General features: G+C 39.0%; 2 protein-coding genes and 4 non-coding genes across 12 annotated transcripts in view; all 6 read right to left on the bottom strand.

The window, feature by feature from the left end:
* Positions 1–1,997: 1,997 nt before the first annotated feature.
* LOC121697939 lies at positions 1,998–2,113 on the bottom strand. Its single transcript, XR_006026620.1, has one exon. It is a non-coding gene; the product is annotated as a U5 spliceosomal RNA (small nuclear RNA).
* Positions 2,114–3,215: 1,102 nt separating this feature from the next.
* LOC121697940 lies at positions 3,216–3,331 on the bottom strand. Its single transcript, XR_006026621.1, has one exon. It is a non-coding gene; the product is annotated as a U5 spliceosomal RNA (small nuclear RNA).
* Positions 3,332–4,406: 1,075 nt separating this feature from the next.
* Positions 4,407–4,522, bottom strand: LOC121697941. Its single transcript, XR_006026622.1, has one exon. It is a non-coding gene; the product is annotated as a U5 spliceosomal RNA (small nuclear RNA).
* Positions 4,523–5,422: 900 nt separating this feature from the next.
* LOC121697938 lies at positions 5,423–5,538 on the bottom strand. Its single transcript, XR_006026619.1, has one exon. It is a non-coding gene; the product is annotated as a U5 spliceosomal RNA (small nuclear RNA).
* A 13,246-nt stretch (positions 5,539–18,784) lies between these two features.
* Positions 18,785–24,070, bottom strand: kcnj8 (potassium inwardly rectifying channel subfamily J member 8). Its single transcript, XM_042078607.1, has 3 exons — positions 23,385–24,070; positions 20,051–20,360; positions 18,785–19,715 (listed from the first exon to the last, which is right to left on the bottom strand). The coding sequence occupies exons 1-3, from the start codon at positions 23,732–23,734 to the stop codon at positions 19,116–19,118; spliced, it is 1,260 nt and encodes a 419-aa protein (XP_041934541.1). The 5' UTR covers positions 23,735–24,070; the 3' UTR covers positions 18,785–19,115.
* Positions 24,071–24,714: 644 nt separating this feature from the next.
* Positions 24,715–27,022, bottom strand: part of abcc9 (ATP-binding cassette, sub-family C (CFTR/MRP), member 9) — a 61,365-nt gene continuing 59,057 nt past the window's right edge. For 5 of the 7 annotated variants that reach the window (XM_042078598.1, XM_042078596.1, XM_042078599.1 and 2 more), the window contains one exon: positions 24,715–26,798. In XM_042078598.1, coding sequence (XP_041934532.1) covers positions 26,661–26,798 — 138 coding nt within the window. In that variant the 3' untranslated portion in view covers positions 24,715–26,660. The remainder of the gene's footprint in view (positions 26,799–27,022) is intronic. The other 2 variants (XM_042078595.1, XM_042078600.1) reach the window with 1 other exon arrangement.

Raw genomic sequence — 27,022 nt, forward strand, 5'->3', positions numbered from 1 at the left:
ATTGTTGGTAAATGCTTCCTCCTACTGGTCAAAATTGGAATTGTAGAGGCCTTGTATGCTGTGCACTAAAGAGGCCAGGGGTAAACTTGAAACACCAAAATCCTCCTCTGAAACACTGTTTTGTCTCGTGAATATCAAAAAAAATATTTGGTGGCGATTGTAGGAACATTTACATTTACAAAATTGTAAGGAAACATTTAGCAGACATGACAATGTTATAATGGGCTGCATAAAGGGATAACCTTTGTAATGTTTGTTATGTACAGGGCCCATTTCACACTATTAAAAATTTGAAGGGGAAAGCCAAACAAAAGAAAGTGCAATGTGTTACGTCATCTCAGCGTTCTAACTGATGGTGCAAATGCAAAACTGAAAAACAAGCCTAGTAACTGTCAGGGTAGCCTCTCCAATCAGTTGTTCATAGAAATGTGTTCTTAGAACTTTTTAACAGAGTAGCCAAAATTGCATAAATAAAATAGAATGGAATCAAAACGTATGGAACAAGCTGCACAATCACTGATCTGAACACAAGACAAAGACTTTCTAAAATGTATATGCCCTTGAAAACCAAATCTTTCCGCTCCAGCACTTGTAACTTTTTAAAACTTTTTAAAATCTACCAGCAACTGAGAAATGAATGGGAAAATTTACCAAAATGTACCAGCCACTCAACAGCATATAATTACTTTGTGTCTGAAATCTACAAGCCACAAGCCATCTATTTTTACCAATATGTGGCTGGTGCTATTTTCCAAACCTGTTTCTATCCTATGAAACAAAATGTCTGGATTTTTATTTTATTTTTTTACATCAAACATCACTCCACAAAATGTATGCTTATAAAACAGTCAACACAGCCTTAGGAAAATAAAGGTCATAACTAGGGGTGCGGAAAATATTGATACGTAATCTTGTATCGCCAGGCGCTTGTCATATCATACTTTCTTCATGATGTATGATAGTTGACAGATTGCAAGAATCTATCACAGAATCACTGTATCTTGATAACATTGCTACCGTGGACAATATATCATTACAGTATTTTATCCCAAGTTATTCTGATATTAACATTCATCAAATGGAAATGCAATCTTAGGCATATTGCTCTATACTGTTTCAATAACACTTATTTTGTAATCTGCCATAGTAATCTATAATACAACCTTTTGTACTTACTCAATGAACATGCAGTAAGTCTTACAATTTCAACATTCTTCATGAGAATAATTGCTGAAAACCTAATACATATCCTAGTCACTTAAAATGATACAACTACCACCACTGCTATTGCTATAATCATAGGCCTAAGGAAACATATGAAATACATTTGTTTTAATATGCGATACTTGATACATTGAAAACCATCTATGGCAGGACCTATAGCCTATTAGTGATCCTCTACACGGAAATCGTACATAAAGGTCAGCCTAAAAATATTATTCGTCGTGAAGAGAATCAGAAACTTGTAGAGAAGCAAGGAGTTCTTGGAGAAAATCGTTGGTCTTGACTGAGCCCTATTCTGTCCTGTGAATATTACCGCTGTCCAAACTTCCGTGTTGCGTGCAGACACAGACAATAGTTTTAAAGCATAGCCCATAGACTCTTGCGTAGTTTTACGAAGTACTCAAGAGAAACAGTAAACCCGTAAACCAATCAATTTATTTATAAGTCTAAGATATTACTAAATGGTCACGTTGCAAAGTAGGCTAGGACTTGATCATGACACATATTTCTACACGTGGGTACCGGTATACACAGACAAGTAACTTTCTTGTCATGTCCCAAACAGAAGGCTAAATAGTGCACGCCTTGTCGACTACCAGCAATCACCAACGCCACGAGGAAGACCATGCAACTTAAAGTCAGAAACACGGTGAACAATCTTGCTAAACGAGCAGTCGACTTCTGAAAAAATATATAATTTTAGTCTTTGTAGCTGTTAGTTGCAAGGAGAGTGCACACCTCTACCTAAATCATATTATTTAACAAGAACAGGAAGCCCCGCACAGTGGCAGGGCATCAAAAAATTAATTAAAACTCATAATGGTCCTCTCCACGGAAATCTTTAGTAAAAGGCGAAAGATTTATACGATCTGAAGAGAACCCAGAGTGTACTACCTTAACATCGTGCCATCTTAGGTCCCTATGAATGAACGTGCGTTTCACGCTGACGGGTACCTAATATCCAAGCAGGCTTCGCATCGATAATTACGTTAAAAGCTCAATGTGCATGTGTTTCATACGAAATATCACAACATATTGATCAGATAACAAGGTTTTCTTTTAACAATCTTTTGTATTATGAATGCAATAAGTCTCACAATTTCACAGATTTCTCCTTTCTGCATGAGAATGGCTGAAAACCTACATATCCTAATGTAGTCAATTAAAATAACACATCTACCACCACTGCCATTGCTATAATCACTAGGCCTACTTTTCTACTACTAAGAGAAGGAAACATATGAAATACATTTGTTTTAATTAATGCAATACTTGATACATTGAAAGAACCCCATCTATGGCAGGACAACAAAATATACCGTATATTTGAATGATCCTCTACACGGAAATCGTACATGAAGGTCAGCCTAAAGATTCGTCATGCAAAGAATCATAAACTTTAAGAGAAGAAAGGAGTTCTTGGAGAAAATCGCTGGTCTTGACCGGACCCTGTTCTGTCCTGTGCACTGTCTTGTCAAGACTTCTTTAACTAGGCCTACGCGAAGCATGCTGGGTACATAATGTAACCGCTTTCCAAACGTCCGTGTTGCGGGCAGACAGTAGTTTCAGAGCCCGTTTTGGTAGTTTTAAAGACTCTTATGTAGTTTTACTAAGTACTCAAGACAAACAGTAGACCTGGCAATCAATCCATTCATTTATTAGACTAAGATATTACTAAATGGTCACGTTGCAAAGTAGGCTTGGACTTGATTATGAAACATCTTTCTACATGTGGGTAGGCTATACACAGACGAGTAACATTCATGTCACATCCCAAACAGAAGGCTAAATAGCACGTCTTGTCGACTATACCAGCAATCCCCAACGCCAAGAGGAAGATCATGCAACCTAACAAAGCCAGAAACACGGAGAACAATCTTGCTAAATAGGCACGTTGTTTCTAAAGATAATATGACTTCAATCACTGTAGCTATTAGCTGCAGGGAGAGCGTAGGCAACTACACAACTCATATTATTCAACAAGAGCAGGAAGCCCCGCACAGTGGCAGGGCATCAAAAAATTAGTTAAAACTCATAATGGTCCTCTCCACGGAAATCTTTAGTAAAAGGCGAAAGATTTATACGATCTGAAGAGAACCCAGAGTGTACTGCCTTAACATTGTGCCATCTGAGGTCCCTATGAATGAACGTGCGTTTCACGCTGACGGGTACCTAATATCCAAGCAGGTTTCGCATCGATAATTACGTTAAAAGCTCAATGTGCATGTGTTTCATACGAAATATCACAACAGATTTATCAGATAACAAGGTTTTCATTTAACATTTTTTTGTACTATGAATGCAATAAGTCTTACAATTTCACAGATTTCTCCTTTCAGCATGAGAATGGCTGAAAACCTACATATCCTAATGTAGTCAAATAAAATAACACATCTACCACCACTGCCATTGCTATAATCACTAGGCCTACTTTTCTACTACTAAGAGAAGGAAACATATGAAATACATTTGTTTTAATTTATGCAATACTTGATACATTGAAACCCATCTATGGCAGGACAACAAAATATACCGTAGGCCTATATCTTAATGATCCTCTAAACGGAAATCGTACAGTCAGCCTAAATATTCGTCATGCAAAGAATCATAAACTTGAAGAGAAGAAAGGAGTTCTTGGAGAAAGTCGCTGGTCTTGACCGGACCCTGTTCTGTCCTGTGCACTGTCTTGTCAAGACTTCTTTAACTAGGCCTACGCGAAGCATGCTGGGTACATAATGTAACCGCTTTCCAAACGTCCGTGTTGCGTGCAGACAGTAGTTTCAGAGCCCGTTTTGGTGGTTTTAAAGAATAGACTCTTACCTAGTTTTACTCAAGACAAACAGCAATCAATCCATTTATTTATTAGACTGAGATATTACTAAATTCTCACGTTGCAAAGTAGACTGGGACTTGACCATGAAACATATTTCTACATGTGGGTACACAGACGAGTAACTTTCTTGTCATGTCCCAAACAGAAGGCTAAATAGCGCACGTCTTGTCGACTAGCAATCACCAACGCCATGAGAAAGACCATGCAACTTAACAAAGCCAGAAACACGGAGAACTATCTTGCTAAATGCGCACGTCGACTTCTAGGAAATACATAATTTAAATCATAGTAACTACTGGCAACAGGTGACACACCGCGAGAAACTTCGTGTTATTTCACAACAATAGGAAGCCCCGCACGGTGGCAGGGCATCAAAAAATTAGTTAAAACTCATAATGGTCCTCTCCACGGAAATCTTTAGTAAAAGGCGAAAGATTTATACGATCTGAAGAGAACCCAGAGTGTACTGCCTGATGAACGTGCCATTTGAGGTGCCTATGAATGAGCGTGCGTTTCACGATGACGGCTACCTACTATCAGGCTTCACATCGATCACTACTAGTAGGCCTAATGACTATATTAAAAGCTCAATGTGCATGTGTTTCATACGAAATAGCACGATAGATTTTCTTTTAACAATCCTTTGTACTTACGCAACGAACATGCAATAATACTTAGCCTACAATTTCACACATTTCTCCTTTCTGCATGAGAATAATTGCTGAAAAAAAAACCTAATACATATCCTAATGTAGTCAGTTAAAATAATACAAATACAAAAAGGCTAAATATTATTCGCTATGAAGAAAATCATAAACTTGTAAAGAAGCAAAAATCGCTGGTCTTGACCGGGCCCTCTTTTGTCCTATGCACTGTCTTGTCAAGGCTTCTTTAACTACGCGCAGCATGCTGGGTACATAATGTTACCGCCGCTTACCCAGCTTCCGTGTTGCGTACATTGGTTGCGTACAGGCACAGACAATAGTTTTAAAGAATACCCCATAGCCTCACGTAGTTTTACGAAGAAAGCCTACTCAAGACAAACAGTAGACCCGGCAGCAATCCATTTATTCATTAGACTAAGATATTACTAAATGGTCACGTTCAAAGTAGGCTGGGACTTGACCATGAAACATCTTTCTACATGAGTGTCTAGTCCCAAACAGAAGGCTATATAGGGCACGTCTTGACAACCAACAATCATCATCATCAACGCCAAGAGAGAAACTATGCAACTTAAAAATATAGTAGGAGGCACGTAGGGTGCACATCACTATAAAGCGTGAATAACATCTACTATACTAATCAACTGTGAGTAAAGAGATCCGCAATAAGAGCGGTTTATAATATTTCACAACTAAAGGAAGCCCCGCATGGTGACGGGGCATCAAAAAATTAGTTAAAACTCATAATGGTCCTCTCCACGGAAATCTTTAGTAAAAGGCGAAAGATTTATACGATCTGAAGAGAACCCAGAGTGTACTGCCTACTGAACGTGCAACCTGAGGTACCTATGAATGAACGTGCGTTTCACGATGACGGCTACCTAATACCAGGCTACATATCTATAACTACTAGTAATGATTAGTTTAAAAGCTCTATGTGTATATGTGCTTCATACGAAATATCACGACAAATGGATCAGATAACAAGGCTTTAAACACAATTGTATACATTTCTGCAATGCATTCTGGGAACTAACTCCACTTCCTCTATCTCTCAATGACTCACTCGTGTTACAATAAGATAGTCATACAAATCTAACGTTATAGCTTATTGTAAGCTAAATAACTGAAATTATCGGAGGCTCCCACGTGTATTTGTGTCATTTATAACTCAGTTAAACATACCGTAAAACAAAAATTGTGCATTGTGCAAACAAAGCCGTGCGTGTACACGCTTGACAGCAGGCCTACCAATCAAACCCGAGTCACAATGCAGGGCTCGACTCAAGTTTCTTGCAACCAATACAACGAATAGCCTAATCAAGTGAGTAAATAACCGTACGTTGAAGGAATCGGGAAAAAGGATAAAAAGTGTTCTCAGTTGCAGACAGTGAATAGTGCTGACTACGACGGCCACCAGGGGGAGGCAGAGAGAGAAAGTACAGGCCCAACAGTGCTCTGAAATCGGACATGCGCAGTGTATCGTAGTATGGCCATAAGGGACAAGAAACTGACAAAGTTGACCTGATAAACCTCCAGCATTAATATAAACAAGTTCCTACTATGATGCCTGTCTTATACAATATTACAGATCCAATCTGATCTGATTGGATATCTGATGGTTATATGTCAGATTTCTTTGTCTGCAGTCTTCTAGTGTGAGCAGTCGAATAGGCCAAAAACTGACCGTGAAACGTAGATACAAAACGTATGCGACAGAAATGCACAGTATCTGTCTGGCTGGTGGGACTTGGTGTCTTTGGAACAGTATCCACACTATTAACAGTAGACTTTTCAACACAGTAGGCCATCAACCACATTGTGAGATTTAAATCAATCAACCCGGGCCTCTGGGCAACGGTTCCAAACTCTAGCATCGTAACGGACGCACATTTTGCTTTAAAGTAGATATACTTAAGTATGAATGTATCTGTACTTTACTTTTTTATTTTTCTTCCTACTTTTACTTTTACTTCATGTTAAAAGTCTAAAATCTAAAATTAAATGTATACTTTTACTCCACTACATTTTCATTAGCAGCATTAAGTAGAAAGTAGGCTAAAATAATGTGCATGTTATAGGCTAAATTTGCAACCCCAAGATTTTCTGACCTGATGTCACCACGGGACACGGCAATGACTGAAAACATAATGACAGAGTTAAAGCAAATACAACTAAGACATAACACAGCAAGGCCTATGGAGACTTTAGTAAGGAGCTGAATTAAATGTAAATTCTAACTGTTTGTTTTTCATTAATAGCACTTTTGTTTAGGCTTTCAAAGCATGTTTATGGAGTGTGATGTAAAGCTATAAACATGTTGCATACACTTAATTATAGGCCTATAAAAGGAACCAGCAGTGAAAATGTAATGGCAGCTATCTTTGTTCAGGCTTGTTCAGACATTGTATGAAGCTTCCAGGATAGAGCGTGCTCAGAGTGGCATGGCCATATATCTAATGAGGCAATCCAATCAATTGATAATTTTAACTGATGAGTGTCCCTGCAGCCTGTGAGGGAGCCACCTGCCTTGCTAGAGCTTCAAAGTTAGGCTATTCCTCATTTTTTTGTAAGTCGCTTAATTGGAGCATCTGCTAATTGAATAAATATAAAATGTAAATAAATGATTCAATTTCCAGCCTCTATCAGTCTGGCTGGCAAGAAGGCACTGAATTTTAAGAGATGCTCAAAGAAACTGAAGTAGCCTAAATGCTAACAAAGGCAGACGAGCTAACAGAAAATAAGTTACAAAAACTGACATTGCTTATTTGTGTGATAAGAGATTGATTGACAATTAATTGTATGCTTATATAGCTTACACACCAACCAAAGAGTGCAAAGAGTTTAAAATGTAGGCTATTGAGAGGTGAATGAGCTAACTTAGCGCATCACTGCTGAGCTGCTAACGGCAGATTACTTTGTACATGTTGAAAGTAGCTATAAATGGTCCACACGGTTTCACCGAAAGTCAACGCCAACGGTGACAATAATATCTCAACAACGTTGTTATGACCATATCCCATTTGACAAGATAATAACTTAGAAACTCAGTTTGTATCACATAACAGCTACCAAGCATCTGGAGGGCAAAACACGCCAAACCCTATGAAGTTATAGGCTACAAACTAATACTCTTCAGACCAGCAATATGTTACATTGTAACACACAGATTGAAATACAATGTTTGGTGGTCTTACCTTTGCCTTTCCCCCTCCCAGCTTTGGTTAGATCATGTCCTTTTCTGGAACTGCAATCCTTTACTGATAGTCCTCCAGTCCAGTCCGACTCCAACGAGTAATCCAAACGTGGGCAGAATACAGCCACGTGCCTGCTTCTGCAACCATGCAAAAAAACCTCCAGCAGACTATGCATCCCGTTTCAAACTTCAATTCATATAAACTGCACTAGAAGGATAGGCACTTTACAAGGCCTGAACGACAGAATAAAATGAATGGTCTACACGTCAAAGTCAAATACAGAAGGCCAAAAAAAAACAAATTTGCTACAAGCCGAGGGCCGGACTGGTTCAATGTTTATTAGAACATATTAAAATGACTGCACGTAACCTATTGAACCAAGACGTGTACTGTATTTTATTTCATGATTAAATGAATAATGACTGTGACTGAAGTGCGGGCAAAGTTTGCACAGAAATGTACGATTTTTCCCATCCTCACCGACCTTGTCATAAAACTTGTTTAAATGATCATATGATGCCTCCTTGCTGCTTTGTCGTCTACATCAGCCTTTCTCAAACTTCTTTGACCTGAGGCCCAGTCAAGGCATACTTTGGGGTCATAGGGCCCACCTACATTAACCCACCCCCATCAAATTATCATAATGATATCACAATTATTATTATTTTTATACTATAGGCTATTGCTATACATGCACTTCAAAACAGTCAGTGTTTAAAGTGCTAAGATTGTTCACAAAAGTTTGTGAAAACATGCACATTTACTAATGTAAAATATAATTAGGCCTACAATAGTTTCATTGTTTTTGCATTGTTGCATGATGCTTGCATGAGAAATACTTCTCAAAACAACAGCAGTTATATGGGTGCCGTTGTTTTGGGATGTTTCCCTCATGCAAGCATCATACACTGATAGAATATTTATATGCTATTTAATTACATTTAATTTGAATGCCTGAATGTAAGGATTCAGGAAACACATCACCAGCTTTTGTTAATGGTAAATGGCGGATCAGATCATGCGTAATCTAAGACTAATTAATAGCTTTTAGCTGACTTTAATACTTAATGCCAAACAGTGTTTTATATAGTCTGTGCTCTGTTTTTTATGGAAGTTGCATAAATCCACGTCGTTCTATTACAGTTTTTTCTGAATGCTTAAACACATTTTTTGTAACTATGGCTTTTTTTGCAAAACTCTACACACAAATGGCAAAACCACTCACTGAGTTCGCAAAACTAAAAGCACAAATACTGCTTTGCACTCAGTTTGCAATTTTGTAACACACACTTTGCACAACTGTAGGCACAATGGCTATTATTTACACTATTTTGCCAACTCTCTGGCACACTTTCTCATGTGAAAACTGTTTTAGATAATTAGTTCACTTTGCAATCAGCCTAAGCACTATAAATAAGCCACAGGTAATGTAAAATGGGTACGATGGAGTGAGCAGGAAGAGTGAGAAGAGAAAAAAACAGACAAAAAAACAGTCTACATGTGGGGATATTGTCATGTCAGGCCTGGATACGTCATTCCAGAATATATTTTTCCCGGTGCCTTGGACTAGGACATTGCATGTGATGTAGACAGAATTTTGAGAGAGACGACCCGATGTAGACTGATTTGTTTTGTCTCAGTGAAATGATATTTTGTGTTTTGACTTGGAAAAACACACTTGTGTTTGTTTTGATGTGTGTAAATAAACACTAATACTTGAAGTTGGGATCCCTGTATGTTTACAGAACTATGACAAAAGTATGACCTCAAACTGACATAGTCTACCTTGTGCACAGAGAAAGCAAAAGCCAGATGTGTTTTTTATTCATACCATCAGTGTGTTGTTGGCACATTGTGTGCTTACTATTGTGATGGCTTGTGTTTACTGTCAGATACGAAAACACCATTTTTACGAAGGTGTGAAGAGTTAAGCAAGGTGTGTTAGCTTTTGCAAGAGAACTACAATGTTTTGCTGATTGGGTGAGAGGTTTTGCCATTTGTGTGTAGTTTTGCAAAAAAAGCCATAGTTACAAAAAATGTGCTTAAGCAATCAGAAAAAACTGTAAATGCCGTTTCATAATTACAGTGCATGAAAATGCACTGTACTGTTCTTCCTAGGCTTCTTCTTATTACAGTGCATGAAAATGCACTGTACTGTTCTTCCTAGGCTTCTTATTACAGTGCATGAAAATGCACTGTACTGTTATTCCAAGGCATTTTATTACAGTGCATGAAAATGCACTGTACTGTTCTTCCTAGGCTTCTTATTACAGTGCATGAAAATGCACTGTACTGTTCTTCCTAGGCTTCTTATTCTTCTTCTTCTAACACATTTAATGCAGCTTCAACCGTTTAACGTAGAACCTTCATTCAAACTATGTTACGTAGGTCTTACTTAGGACAAGAGTGCTATGTATTTTTCAGCTTTGTAACTTTTATACATTTTAAACTATTAATTAAAAACTGTTCAAAATTTCCCCATAGACTTAACATGGGCTGATGACATCACAATAGAGCCGTTAAGCAATTAGAATCCTATGGCAGGTGTTCAGGCCACCTGTCCCAACTGCCATTCTCAGGCTTTAAGCATACAAACTGGCCCTATTAAGACTACACATCCTGTTCAACTGCTTCCTCTGCCAAAAACTGTTTCAAAATAAAAGTCCTCACTACAATATTTCACTGTTAAACAATTTAACCCTTTAAACTACTGAACTTTTTAACTGTTCAGCCATTGTAACTGTTACTTATCATCAACTATGACTCCTACCCACTGTAGCTAGTTAGCATGGTTAGCATAGTTAGCATGTTAGCATTGCTAACATTGTTAGCATTTTAAGCAAAACTGCTAAAAATGATTAGCTAAGTTAGCTAAGTAACATGGTTAATATAGTTAGCATGCTAGCATGTTAGCATGCTAGTTAGCATAGTTAGCATAACTGCTAAAAATGATTAGCTAAGTTAGCTAAGTCACATGGTTAGCATAGTTAGCATGCTAACATGTTAGCATGCTAGTTAGCATAGTTAGCATAACTGCTAAAAATGATTAGCGAAGTTAGCTAAGTCACATGGTGAGCATGCTAACATGTTAGCATGCTAGTTAACATAGTTAGCATAACTGCTAAAAATGATTAGCGAAGTTAGCTAAGTCACATGGTGAGCATAGTTAGCATGCAAGCATGTTAGCATGCTAGTTAGCATAGTTAGCATAACTGTTAAAAATGATTAGCGAAGTTAGCTAAGTCACATGGTTAGCATAATTAACATGTTAGCATGTTAGTTAGCATAGTTAGCATAACTAATAAAAATGATTAGCTAGGTTAGCTAAGTCATATGGTTAGTATAGTTAACATTTTAACATTGTTAGCATGTTAGTTAGCATAGTAACTTGGTTATCATTATTATCTTTGTTAACATAGTTAGCATAACTGTTAGCAAACATTAGAGCCATTCTAACTGTCAGTTATCATCAACTATCTACCTAAATAATTTAACCATTTAAACTATCCACCTATTTAACTGTTCAGTCATTCCAACTATATTAAACCTAATCTATCTAGCAACCAATATAGTTTGTTTTTACTCTTTATGATATTTTATATCATATTTTTGCATTTTCATGCACTGTATTTCCTTCAGGAAATGCTTTTCTAGTTGTTTTTCTTCTTCTAACGCAGTTAATGCAGCTTCAACCGTTTAACGTAGAAACTTCATTCAAACTGCATTGCGTAGGTCTTACTTAGGACATGGCGGCTTTGTATTTTTCATCTTTGTAACTTTTATACTTTTTAAACTATTAATTAAAAACTACTCAAAATGTCCCCATAGACTTAACATGGGCTGATGACATCACAATGGACTAATTAACTTGATTTGCACCTGTATCATCTTCCAGCTGCTCATCTAGGCCCCATCAAAGAATCAGTTCAACTGATTGCACCTGTATCAACTGCTTTCTACTGAACTAGACCAACTCTCTCTGTGTTTCTCCATTCTACAAGGATATAAGACACATTTCATCCAACTTTCTATCCATTCATCCTCTTCAAACCATTCACTCATCCACCCATTAAACTATCCATCAACATCCATTAAACAATCTGCCTATCAACATCCATTCAACTTTCTGTCTATCAACATCCATTACACTATCTACATTTAACTTTTAAACTATATACTCTGTCTCAGGCTTTAAGCATACAATATGGCTCTATTAAGACTGCTGTTAAGCAATTAGAATCCTAGGCCAGGTGGCCAGGCCACCTGCACCCTATCAGTTTCTCAGGTTAACCTTTTAAACTATCCACCTATTTGACTGTTCAGTCAGTCCAACTATATTAAACCTCGTCTACCTAGTTCAGTCATTCCAACTATATTAAACCTCATCTACCTAGCAAATAATTTAACCATTTAAACTATCCACCTATTTAACTGTCCAGTCATTCCAACTATATTAAACTTTGTCTACCTAGCAAATAATTTAACCTTTTAAACTATCCACCTATTTAACTGTTCAGTCATTCCAACTATATTAAACCTCATCTACCTAGCAAATAATTTAACCATTTAAACTATCCACCTATTTAACTGTCCAGTCATTCCAACTATATTAAACCTCATCTACCTAGCAAATAATTTAACCTTTTAAACTATCCACCTATCTGTTCAGTCATTCCAACTATATTAAACCTCATCTACCTAGTTCAGTCATTTGAACTATATTAAACCTCATCATGTTGGTTGCCAATTAGCACATCATCTGTTTTAACAATATATTTCACACCATATGTTTTGCATTTTCATGCACTGGTAATTCCCTGGAATTGCGTTTTCTAGTTGAATAGCCTTAGGTTGAAGCTTAGCTTTGCTACCAACGTGCACACGCATGCATTGAATAAACGCTCATACCACGACTTAATTCTTTGCCTCTATGTTTGATGACACCAAATTAACAAGTATTTCCTACTAATTGCAGAAATGTTTGTTTTCTTTTTCTGTCCGCGGCTCCTTGACCAATTGCGCAGCAAATTATCAGACGATGGCCCGGGAATAATTACAGTGCATGAAAATTCACTGTTCTGTTATCCGAAGTCTTCTTCTTCTTCTTCTTCTTATTCTTCCCACCAAATTTCTGCGTCTAATTCAGCTTTAACCGTTTAACATGGAAACTTCGTTCAAACTTTGTAACGTAGGTCTTGAAAAGGACACGTGGGGAATGTATTTTTCACTTTTGTAAACTTTATACTTTTTGAGATATTAATAAAAAACAAGCTTATTTTTCCTCATAGACTTAACATGGGCTGATGACATCACAATGGGCTAATTAACTTGATTTGCACCTGTATCAACTTCCAGCTGCTCACTACTAGGACCCATCAAAGGGCCAGTTAAACTGATTGCACCTGTATCAACTGCTTTCTGCTTAACTAGGCCAACTCTCTCTGTGTCTCTCCATTCTACAAGGATATAAGGCACATTCCATCCAACTTTCTATCCATTCATCCTCTTCAAACCATTCACTCATCCACCCATTAAACTATCCACCAACATCCATTAAACAATCTGCCTATCAACATCCATTACACTATCTAAATTCAACTTTTAAACTATATACTCTGTCTCAGGCTTTAAGCATACAATCTGGCTCTCTTAAGACTACAGATTCTGTTCCTATTTCCTCTGCCCACAACTGTTTCAAAATAAATGTCCTCACTACAATAATTCACTATTAAATAATTAAACTATTTAAACTACTCAACTATTTAACTGTTTAGACATTTCAACTGTCAGTTGTTATCAACTATGACTCCTGCTAACTGTTTCCAAATAAAAGTTTGTTTTGCATTTTATGTTAATATACAGTATGTTTATATTTTCATGCACTGGTAATTTCCTCGAAATTACATTTTCTAGTTTCACTCTGCAGACCATTGTCCACATTGCGGACCGCGGCCCATAGTTTGACAAATGGTGACCTGCATGCTGCCATATTAAGACATTTTTACGGTGTGTTTTAGCCGGGTTTTCGCGTGGAACGCTCTGTAGAAATCTGATACCCTGAGAGCGTGCCGTTCACAGACACCAGAATGAACGAGTTCACAGTAACGTTCATCAGGCAGTAGTAATAATACAGTACGTTCAGTTCACTTTCGCTCAAAATATGAACGAGTTCATGAACTTTCGTTCAATGAATGCGTTCAGGCACAACAATGGGGAGGGGGGTAGCTGAAAGTTGACATCTGCCCTGACTGAATACTGATGAATAATGAAGCCAAGGCCCACTTGCGGCGCCGCAGTGAGTTCGTGGGCTACCGTTGCATTGTGGGGAATGGAGTATTGGTGCGTGCAAAACAGCAGCCGGCGGCTGTGGCCTGCGGGCCGGTTCTAATACTAATCAAATATCATCCCGGGGCCGTAGATAATTCATTCGCGGGCCGGATCGGGCCTTGACTTTGACATCTCTGAGTCTACACTAATCCAAACTGTTATGCCCTACAAATAGCCTACTGCAATCCAAAATAGACATTCAATACAATTAATAGCTATGGCCAAGAAATACTTTCCTTAGGCCTACTGATCTGTTTAAGAGATATTTCATATATGATCATGACTCATCAAAAACAAAATCATTAAAGGAACATTCAGTTTTTTTACAGTCTGCTCACGGAATGGGAAGCTAGTGGTCGTGAGGAGATGATTGCCGAATAATAAATGCGTACGATCGCTGACTGCACCTTTAAGGTGCGCTCAGAGTACAGAGAGTGAACTGAATGGAGGTCACAACCAATTATGTGTCCGATTTCTTTCTGGTGTGACTGCCTGAGCTCCCACACCAGTCATGAATGAGGTGATATGCTCTCTATAATTACAGTGCATGAAAATGCACTGTTCTGTTATCCGAAGTCTGCTTCTTCTTCTTCATCTTATTCTTCCCACCAAATTTCTGCGTCTAATTCAGCTTTAACCGTTTAACGTAGAAACTTCGTTCAAACTTTGTAACGTAGGTCTTGAAAAGGACACCTCACTTTTGTAAACTTTATACTTTTTGAGATATTAATAAAAAACAAGCTTGTTTTCCCCCATAGACTTAACATTAGGGCTGATGACATCACAATGGGCTAATTAACTTGATTTGCACCTGTATCAACTTCCAACTGCTCAACTAGGCTCAACCATCAAAGGGCCAGTTAAACTGATTGCACCTGTATCAACTGCTTTTTGCTCAACTAGGCCAACTCTCTCTGTGTCTCTCCATTCTACAAGGATATAAGGCACATTCCATCCAACTTTCTATCCATTCATCCTCTTCAAACCATTCACTCATTCACTCATCCACCCATTAAACTATCCACCAACATCCATTAAACAATCTGCCTATCAACATCCATTCAACTTTCTGTCTATCAACATCCATTACACTATCTACATTCAACTTTTAAACTATATACTCTGTCTCAGGCTTTAAGCATACAATCTGGCTCTCTTAAGACTACAGTTGAACAGAATCTGTAGTCTTAAGAGAGCCAGAACAAGAAAATTTCCTCTGCCCACAACTGTTTCAAAATAAATGTCCTCACTACAATAATTCACTATTAAATCATTTAACTATTTAAACTACTCAACTATTTAACTGTTCAGACATTTCAACTGTCAGTTGTTATCAACTATGACTCCTGCCAACTGTTTCCAAAAGTTTGTTTTGCTTTTTATGTTAATATACAGTATGTTTATATTTTCATGCACTGGTAATTTCCTCGAAATGACATTTTCTAGTTTCAATTTCAATTTCAATCTAATTGTACTTATAGAGCGCCAAAACATTACACATGTCTCATGGCGTTTTAGACAATCAGAGAAAAGGAAAGAAAAGAAAAGAAGGCCCATGGGTAACAGGGGCGAGGAAAAACTCCCTAGAATTGGAGATACATATAGGAAGAAACCTCAAGCAGATCCACGACTCAAGGGCCTGACCCATCTGCCTAGGGTCAGTTACAGGACAGTAAGGTCTGTATACATGACAAATGTTAGTCAGGTGTAGAGAATGGAACATGGTGTTTAAACCCACCTGTGAATGTTACAAGAGGTGGGATGGTTACATATCCGGTATGATAATGCATTAATTCAGATTTAGTGTCAGAAAGTTCAAATAGTCTAGGAAATGGAATTGTTCAGGGGATTAGGAGTTGTCATAGGCAAGTGGTGGATCGCTAGGCAGTACGGGCCAGGAATCCGGGCAGAGTTGTCATAGGGCGGTGGTGGGTCGCTAGGCTTTATAGAAATGCCCTAACAGGTGTTTGCTCACAGAAATGATGGCTTTGTAGAAATGCCCTAACAGGTTTGCTCACATGAAACTAATTCAGTTGCCTCAGGTAGTTGAGTCTTTGTTGTGTCTTTTTGATTGTGTGAGTGGTGATTATTTCCCATTTCAAATCGTTGCTGATATACAGTTTGAGCCAAGAATAAAGGTTAACAAGGTTTATGATAAACATGAATGAAGGTTAAACATAAATAAAGTATAAAAAGGTTTAGAACAACACAACATTGTATCACAGTCCCAAATTGGATGACTATCAGTGTGTACAAATCCACACTTTGCTTTGTCTCTAACAATAAACAAACAAACAAACATACTTTTAGTGCTTTTTAGCTTTTATTTGACAAGACAGTGAGGAGATCCCAGGAACTGACTGAGGGAGAGAGAGGGGAGTGGGTTCAGGAGATAACGTACGGGATAATATATTTACAGATAATATGTAAATATATATGCACGTGTAGAACTTTTAGTTACAGGTACATCAACAACAACACATTGCATTCATAAAGTGCTCTTTAAGGCACGCAAAGTGCTTTACATTTACATTTACTTAGACATTTTTATCCAAAGCAACTCACAAAAATGAGCAATAACCTTCGAGCTACAATGCAGAGGAGACCTTAGGTAGGAATAACATTTACATGTATTCATTTAGCAGATGCTGTTATCAAAAGCGACAAACAAAATAGCATTCAGGCTACAATGCAGAGACAAAGGAGAGGTAGGAATTAGTACTTCATCAATCAATACTATTACTAGAGGATGTGTACAGAAGTGAGAAGTACTAGTCAAAGTGTAGTAGTAGGAGAAAGTGGTAGAAGAAGGGGTAGAGGAGGGAAGAGAGGAAAGTGCATGAAGTTATATGGGTTTTTTTTTGTGAACTTCCTTGGCATTTTACCTTGCCCCATGTCTTTCACTCAGTGTTGTTAATGGCACTCATGAACTTCACAGAGTCCCATTTCAAAGGAAGATAATCTAATCAGAAAACAATTAGCCTGACCCATGCATGGCATGCTTATCACATTGGAAACTTCAAAGTGGTGAAAACCGACTTTCTTTCACGTAGCTCGTAAGAAATGACGGAACTACTTGGCTGGACTGGTCAGCTGGTCTCCCTCCGCCTTCGACGTAGTCCGCACAAGCAAACGAACCCTACTTGTGGTATTTTCTCAGATCTCAGCAAAAGAAAAAGAAGAAGTTTTTTTTGTGGTTGTTGCTTTGGTTCTTTGGTTGGGTATTCAGGCCATAGATATTAGAAAGCTATAAACCACATTGTCCGTCGAGGTGGCATACGTAAATGCGGCCGCCATATTTCAGGGGCCAAACACCTTACTGGGCAACACTTGCCGGCAATCAGACACACCTGTCTGATTTCCAGTCAGTCACATGTTTCTCCGTTGGCTCCCAGTGATTGTTGCCCCCACCATGATGGCGGCGTTATTTACGTATGTTCTAGCTCTATTTTAGTTCTATTTACGTGCGGTATCTAGCTTTTTAATATCTATGATTCAGGCTACTCGCTGCATGTTGTACCGTGAAAGAGGGTCTTTACAGACCCAGGGTACAACAAGATGCGACACATTTGCAACTGCTGCCAGCCAATTGGGAATTGCTTCTGTATCTTGTGTCATGTTGTGTAATGTTCAACAGGCTTGGTTGTGGACCAGCAACTGTGTAAAATACCCTACTTATACCACAAGGGATTTAACACTTTTCCTGTGTATATCTGAAGAACACAAAACAAAAACAATACAGATATGGTTGAAGGAAACAGGGATATAAAATATGCCAGCGTATACATGATGCAGATTTAAGGCATGGTTGCAGGGTTTATACATGTTTAAAAAGTCTGCACACTTCTTGAATCTTTGTTTTGTGTGTGTGTGTGTGTGTGTGTGTGTGTGTGTGTTTTTATTCATGACAACACAAAAACACAAATCACAAAACAAGAAAGATTGAAGAAGTGTGCAAACTTAAGTATTTATTGACAGTTTTTTTTTTGTGTTATTGCAGGGTTTGGTATAAGGTAAGAGTTTGGTAAGGTATAGTAACCACAGTTTTTATATCTTCTTTTCCATTTTGAATAGTATATTGTCATGTGGAAGAAAGAAACACACCTATCATTCCCACCAGATGCCCAGGCTGTTTACTGGACACTTCAGTGCTCTGGGGTCAGATAATGTGAACAATGTTAACAGATTTTACAACATGACCTCAGCAAACATATCGTTGAAGTGCATCAGTTCACTGGCTAGCTGGTTTATATGTGTCAACTGTGGTCTTATTGATGTTTGTACAGCTGTTAGTTAGCTTGCTACTTATATAACGTTGTGCCTTTAAAAAATTGATTTCCACAAACCTGTCGTGTTTTGAGTAACCGTACCATATCAATATTACAATGCATTCAGAAAAGACATAATCCCTTTCTGGTGATTTAAGCCATCATTGAAACATGAACAATCTTCACTTCTCTACCTATGATATGCCTGCCTAACAATGAAAGGTTGCACAGCTTTTAAACCAGAAAGAGATGCAAATAATGCGTAAGTGCTGTGTTTTCTCATTTAGTGTCATTTTAATGCCAAAACAACATTCATTTTTACAGCAGTGAAAGAACATGGTGAGATGTATGGGCTTATGAGTGTGAATGAACAATGTGTCGTTTGTATTAGTAGTGAAAACTTTTTCCCCCTCAGGCAGGTGAATGTGTGCTATGAATTTCCTTTGATATAAGAGGAAATTATGAGTATACGTGTAAAGAGTGGGTGCAGTGATAACGAGAGTCGTTTGCGGGTGGGGGGCACCCCAAATGTGTGTAGGAGTGAACCTCTGCTGAGCCACAGCGGTATCGGCGTTGACTGCGGCGTTGGGGAGGCCTCATGTCATGTGACGGCCACATTCTGGTTCCCCTCGGGTGTGAAGAACTGCACCTTAGGCACGGCGAGCGAGGAGTTGTTCCGGCGCATTCCGGTGGTGGCATTGACCTTCCGCATGGAGTTGTTGCGCCGCATGGAGTTGCGCTTGCGTAGTGAGTTCTGGTGCGACAGCTCACTCTTCTGCAGCGTCTGGATGAGGATGGAAGGCTTCTCGTCCAGCTCTCGGGCGCTGCATCGTGGCGTCACCACCTTCACAGTGTTCCCAAACTTGGAGTAGTCCACCGAGTACACGCCCTCTTCCTCCGTCACGATGGGAACGAAGCGGTGTCCCCACTGGATCTCCTCCGTCACATAGGACGTCCTCGCCTGCGTTGTGATGCCTGTGGTCTCCACCACGCCCTCCAGGATCACGATCACTTCCAGGTCGCTGCACTGCAGCTCCATGGCCGAGAGGTCGTACAGTGGGCTGTTCTTGTCGATCACATGGCAGATGACGAGTGGCGAGAGGAGGAAGATGTTGTTCCCGGCCACAGCGCTCTCGGTCGGCACCTCGATCTGGTGGATGGGGATGACCTCCCCTTCGGGTGTGGTGGTCTTGCGCACCACCTGTAGTACAGATGTAACAAAATATCAATACACAGCCTTTATATGTGACTAACTCAAGTAACCACCTGCAGTGCAGGTGTAAGAAAATATTGATACACTTGAATGATATTGTGGTATTTAATTTAGCAATACTGTGTTGATTTTACAGAAACACTTTATGTACTTAATTTGTTTATAATTTAAATCCTATGCACATGGTGGTGTCTTTTAAATATTGTCACAGTTTTTGTGAAACTTCGATCAAATAATATACAGTATCGCTGCTATCGCAATATATCACGATATATCGAATTGTAAGCTCAGTATCGCGACACATATCGTATCGTCAGATTCACCTGTAGCCGCACTGAGGCGCCGATGATCATGCTTTTGCGCAGGTCCCCCACACGAATCATGAAGCAGAGGCGGTTGTTGCGCACAGCGATGACGGCATGGCGGCTGAAGATGAGCGTCTCGGCGCGGCGGTGCGACTGTGCCGTCTTCATGAAGATGCAGCCGAGCATCACAGCGTTGATTATCAGGCCCGCGATGTTCTGCAGTATCAAGACCGTGATGGCTGCCGTGCACTGCTCCGTGATCATGCGTCCGCCGAAGCCGATGGTGACTTGGACCTCGATGGAGAAGAGGAAGGCGGAAGTAAAAGATCTGGACAGCGGAAGAGGATGGGGTAAAGCAAATAGAGCGGAAGTTTAAAAAAGCATACCATGATTAAGCACCAATTAGACTTCTGAAGTTCGCCTACCACAAGGACCCAAAGCTGCCATCTTTGCTAATATAAGGAGATCAGGGTGTTAATTGAAGCTAACACTGTAATAATAGCTTTCCTTACTTAAAATGTTCTAATAAGTAGAATTCAGTTTTTGTCTTTTGTTGAGATTAGCCTACTTGCCTAAAATGAGTGTTACTGAAATAGGAATTCTCAGTAGTGTAAGTGCACTACACTAAGCATTTGTTTGCCCAACTTGCAATTCCTATTACAGATTAGTCTTCAAGGGCAATCGGTTTGCATGCTTTTTAAAACTATGGTTAACTAACAGGTTAAGTAAGGTTAACTAACTAACTTCACAGTGTAGCAAAACTTAAGCAACTTAAGTATAGTTTAGGCTATCTCATTTAAATGATCATGTTTTCCACTTTTCCACCTCACCTTTAAATTACACTCATTTTAGGCAAGTAATCTCAGAAGGCAAAATGAACAACAAAAGACAAAAACTTAGTTATACTTACTAAACATAATATGTAAGGATAGCTATTAGGGATCGTTCGTTATTTATAAACGGGATCACCGGAGAGATTTTGAGTGCTTTGATCAAAAGTTCCATGACCCTTCCCTGCCTGCTATGTAATTGTCAACGACCCTTCAGCAGCATTTTCAAAAATCACATGACCCTCACCGGCCAATTGTCGATGTCTTCCACCCACGCTCTTACGCGCTAAGACAACACATCTACTGCCTAAAAACCAACCTCTGCTTTCTGATCTTACACATCACACTTCACCAAGATGGTGGCCATTTCAGTAGATTTACTCACTAACATTGTTGTGGAAACACAATAAGCATGGAAACGAAATGCACACTTCCTGCAACTGCATTAGCCTACTTGAAAAGTTACTCCTCTAGTAAGTATTCACATGAAATAAAACAATAAAGCATTGAGACCATTCAACAAAGCACACTGGGTAATAACAAATTCAACACATGAACTTGTTGCTATGGACTCGTCTCTAGGCTTCCTCAGTCATTGTAGCTAAAGCCGCCGAAGCTGAACATGATCCAAAACTCAATTTCTCAGATGTGCGTCAATTTGGGAGCTTGCTACACTCTTTCCTTCTCAAATGACTTGAAAAGGCCGTTTGCACAATTTAACAAATAATCACAGGGACCGAAAAATACCTAACATGACAACTTTTTCCGGGTTTATCATTTTAACGTTTCCCCGCTGTCTTGTCGTTTTAATATTTTCCCGTAGAATATCCCATATTACTGTAATACTCTCATAACATTAGTCCTGCATTCTGGCCTGTCTCTGTTTTGTCCTGTTGTTACACCTTGCCCTTCCAGTGAAACAGATGTATTCAAATCATCGTTTTGCTTGCTTGAATGCGAACTCAGAGTGATGTTAACCTAGGCCTATTTAAGTTAACGACGTGGTTGTCGTGAGAGCACGATTCATTAGCGCTTGCAGTATTCGGCCGTAGGCTATGCCTGCGTGCGCACCTGCCAGGCTACTCAGCTAGACAAAGAATTCCCCCTCTATATTCACTCCAAGTTGGCCTATAACTTACCAACTACACTGTAGACCATAAACTGGCTATTTATATGACCAAATGTATTTGTTCAACTTTATGAAGCAGAATTATGCACTGCTACTTGGAACGTAACACATTTTTGTTGGCAGGAGAGAGAATAACAGCGATTAACAAATTGCACTTGTTGCTGGTTACCAATAAATACTATATATTTTTTTGCAAACAAACAAAAAAACAGAAAGGATGGAGACAGCAAAGCTAGAGATGGGCAGGAACAAGGCCAATTGGTAGAAATGCTTGTCAAAACGTTAGGAGCTGGATGTGTGGATGAAGCACAAGTATGCTTTATGTTAAGCACACTGTTTAAAGTTAGGCTATACAAGTAAACCAAAGTTAAATTTAGCTTTTATAGGTCTGGATAAAGTTGACCAAATGGATATAGGCTGTTAGGCGTGAATAAAGTAGGCTACTTTGTTGCTCCAACCCTTCCAACGTTAATGGGGACGAATGTTGACATTTTGCGTGAGAAACCCGGGAAATCTCCCTTATTTTCATTGTTCAATGTTGACAGAGCTATGGAACGAAAGAGAACGTTATATGGCGACAGAAACCAACAATCAAACAAGCCACTTTGATTTTTTGCTGTTTTCATTAATACAAAAGATGGGTGACCCTCCCTCCTAGACAAAAAAAAGTTAGGTGACCCTCCCCTCATCAAAGAATAAAAAGACATGACCCTCCCCTATTTTCCTCCGGTGACCCCGTTTATAAATAACGAACGGTCCCTTAGATTTTACAGTGTATATATGGCAAGTTACACTGCAAGTTTGCTCTGGGGTAGCAACAAATAAAAGTGCACCGTCTTAACGTAGGCCTACCGAAGATCTCAACACCCACTCGAATGCAGAGGACAACAGTGTGTAGAGCAAAACGTCCGCATATCAGACTTCTTTGTCCCCGCGAGTTACAGGTGCGATAAATGTCCATGTTATTTTCCCATAGGAAAAATCGCAAGATACCGGATCTCCTTGTATGGGCAAAGATGGCAGCTTTTTTTTTTTTAAATCTATGTCCACTTTTACTATGGTCCACACAGACTTTAGTTTTAAGGTATTGCCCCCCTCCCCAATTATGCCCACCTAACATTTTAGCTTACAATGACCCCGATGACATGTGTATGACAATTATTCAGAATATTTTTATGACACTGCATCCCCAACAACAAAAAGTAATTTTAGCACAGTTGTCTATTTAAGTAAAGTTCACATCACCAGATCTCAAAACAATTGCACATATTTGCAGTCTGTAGAGTTCCATTTATTCGAGTGCGTATGGAGTCAAATACTTTTATTCTGTAGGGCCTACAGTAGATTTAATGTAATATAAGCTTTTTAAATATGTATTGCAAGATGCACTTACGTAACAGCAGTGACACATTTATCGATGCCGGATCCGCGGTGAGGGTCCAGGTCTCCGTGGGCGAAAGCAACAAGCCACCAACCCATGCCAAAAAGTAACCAACTACAAAGAAACGTCATCGTGAAGATGACCAGTGTGAAGCGCCATTTAAGGTCTACCAAAGTTGTGAATACATCTTGAAGAAACCGACCCTGCTCACGAATATTCTTGTGTGCCAAGTTGCAAGAGCCATTTTTTGCGATAAAACGCGCTTTGTTAACTCGGTCTCTGAAGACAGGTTTTCGGGGCATACGCGACGCAAGTGCCGGTAGGGCAAATTCCTCGGGTATTATGCTTTTTCGTGCCAGCATCTTTGCCAAAAGTTACATATATAATATATAAATACCACTGATAACTATAAACAAAACGATAAAAAGATAATAAGTTGGAAAATCGTATCCGTCACCCGCAAATAGGAGAAAAACCCTCAGTTGATATCAATCCGTATTCTACACGTATTCAAGTCTTCAGCGCATCTTCTCCCACCACAAAACAAAAAAGTTACCTGAGCAGTAACGCTAACCACATGCTTCAATCATTTTCACTTCAATCTCGCCATAGATTGTTGACGTATAATCTATAAATTTAGCTGACTGGTGCCTTCGAGAAACTTTCTTAGCTTTGGAGTTTTCACTTATCCCGACACATCCTCAGTCCAATTGACGTAGGCTACTGCAAATGGGCGGTAACACCGAATTAATGCCTCGAATGTGGACCAAAGATCAAGATGTTGAGATAAAAGTATACTGTTACTTATTGGATATTTATGATTTTATTTGGCTCATTCACTGAAATTGGTTTAATTGTAAGATGCGTCAAAATCATATGGCTGGAATTTATTCTGACAATTAGTCGTAGCCCAGTTTAGTATTTGTTATATGTATATATAGGCTATATATAAATAAAATGCTATAAAATTAACAAATTCCCGATTCTAAAATCGAATAGGCTAATTAGAAATTGGTGCAATGGATAATTCTCTTCAGCGACGCTAAACTGCACGCCAGGAGGCGCCATGTAGTCATTGATAATGGCAATCAGCACAATAAGGAAACGCTGTCTCTACAGTATTGGTTGCAAACACTATCTATCTTTCTTATGTTGTAACCAGGATCCGTCTCTGAAAATCACTTTTATTCTCAAGAGTGATGAGTGGAGCTGGGGAAAATATTCACACTGTGTAATAAGGTCGGTGAAACTCTTATGGACATACAAGTGATGCAATAACATTGAATGGCAACAACACTATATGCAAGATCAGTAGTAAGAAATTATTGATAAAGGCACAAAGTAAAACAGATCTGTTAAATGTTTAATCAGTCATGACAAAATAATTACATATGTACATTTAAGACAGTGCCCATCACAAAAAATAATAAAAAAGACTATAAGAGTCCTATTAAAACACACTTGACACTTGACTACCAAGAGCTTTGGAGCAAGCTGTTCACAGGGAAAAAGCTTTATGCTATGACAAGTGTGATTTGTGTACAAGGTGGCCTGGCATTCCACGGCCTGTCAGCTGACCTTGTGAAACTCTGCAGATACCCACCCCCCCCCCCCCCCCCCCCCCCCCAACCCAAGACTACCGCCTTTCAAAAGTCATGATACCCCTGAGGTTATCCCAACATACACACTTCTCCAGATCTCTGAAATCACCAAACACTGACAGTGATGCTGTTAACTCACTTAGGCTAAGCAAGCAAAGCAAACAAGAAGCACAAACAAAACATAGTACAAGCAACCCTGAAGATGACAGCCCAAATGGAAGTTAAAATTACCCTCAACATTCAAAAACAGGTTGTCGCACATATATAAACAACATATATACACAAACCATGTCAGTCTGAATACTTTGCATAAGAACATACTTGGCTATAATGACTTGCATTACACATGAGCAATTGCACTCGAGAGGATATTAAAGGGTTAATCCACACTGCCTCATCCAAGGACATGCAGCCAGGGGCCTTGGAGAGAGGGAGAGAGAGAGATAGGGGGGGGGGACTCACAGAGGCGTTAAATAAACCACCTGAACGAGACGAACAGCGAGTGCAAATGAGATTTTACATCACTGTGCCATGGAAGGGTGATTACGAGACTTCAGAGTGTGAAAAACAAAGGCAACATAGTTATAAACAAGATACCATGTAATAAGATATAGTACACAAAAAAATGTATGTGAGTTTATGTGACAAGAGTAGTGGCACGTGTGTGTCATCATGGCAGATAAAATTAAATGAGGCCAAGTGTAGAATATGGCCTATATACTCAAAGTCATCACAAATGCTTTCATGACACAGTTTGGCACTCAGGCTAAAGGTACACATTTCTCAATAATATAATATAAAATCTTCATTGATAACATGAAATTAAATATATATGGGTACAGAATGAACAGATACTCCACTCTCCAGGAAAGCAAGTGCTCTAAATACTTTATTTACTGCTAAGAATAATACTGTTTCGAATCTCTCAAACACAGACTACAGAACCAATAGCCAGTGGATTAGAGCAACGTAAACTACAGTATGTGCCTGTTGTGTGTTTTTTTTTGTTTTTATACAAAAGAAATCACAAATCACCCATTGGGTGAAGTCAATGCTTTAGGAGAGTGAGCTCTTTGGAGTGTCCACCTTACCCAGGGCTAACATAAAAATTCAGCATTGCACATTACAGACAGACAGACAGTTTGCCGGTCAACGATCGGACCGACAATCCTGTACAGTGTTTGTACCAGTCAATTCCTTAAACATCTTCTTGGATAGGAGTACGAAAAATAACATATAATGCATATACACCAATATATTTCATGAGACAATGATAATACGGATAATATAGTTAACATGTTAAGGACTACGAGTGTTTATATAAAAAAGGCTATAATCCTTTAAAGCAGCCATTTGACGAGTCACAAATTAGCCCAAGCCTTGCATGGCTCTTGTTCAGCTCAAAATAAATAGCATTGAGTGTTAATAGGCTAACTGTCTTGGTAAGGCAAACAGTGGTGTGACGTGCGTGACGTTTTTTTTGTTTGTTTGTTTGTTTTTACAACGTGAACAAATACGGCAGTACCATGCATAGAAAAACAAGCGTCAAAAAATACAGTACATTTTGGATATCCTGTGATTTTGATATGGTGTAAAATGTTTGTAATAAAAGTCCCCTTGTCCATGTCCTTAGTAAAGTTCAGGAAAAGGGGAGAGACAGACAATGATTTGGACGACTCAGAAGGGTCTACATGTCCGCTTTGACAAAGGAAGCAAAGAGGCCGCCTTCCTGTTCGAGTAATGTCTCTGGTTTGTCGTACTCCAAGATGTTCCCACGTTTCATTACAATCACCAGATCAGCTGTCAGGATGGTGTGGACACGATGCTGGAAGACACACACACACACACACACACACATTAATCAGCTAGTAGTGAGAGACCATGGTTTGACTGATGTAACAACAGTAATGCCACTTAAAGTAAGAAGACAACTCCACTGTCCCAAAAAGAAAAATAGTCTTACCACTATGGCAAGTAGATTAAGTAGCCTGATGATCTAATGAAATAAGTTCACATCTCCAGATTTCAAAACATAGCACCTACAAATAC

This window comes from Alosa sapidissima, chromosome 22, assembly GCF_018492685.1.
Source record: "Alosa sapidissima isolate fAloSap1 chromosome 22, fAloSap1.pri, whole genome shotgun sequence".
Classification (NCBI taxonomy): domain Eukaryota; kingdom Metazoa; phylum Chordata; class Actinopteri; order Clupeiformes; family Clupeidae; genus Alosa; species Alosa sapidissima.

Excerpts from the sequence above, each read along its gene's own strand:
- kcnj8 (XM_042078607.1), bottom strand. The coding sequence starts at position 23,734 with ATGCTGGCACGAAAAAGCATAATACCCGAGGAATTTGCCCTACCGGCA. Across the intron at positions 20,361-23,384 it reads AAATGTGTCACTGCTGTTAC|ATCTTTTACTTCCGCCTTCC; the intron begins GTAAGTGCATCT and ends TCCGCTGTCCAG. Across the intron at positions 19,716-20,050 it reads GCGCCTCAGTGCGGCTACAG|GTGGTGCGCAAGACCACCAC; the intron begins GTGAATCTGACG and ends TCTGTACTACAG.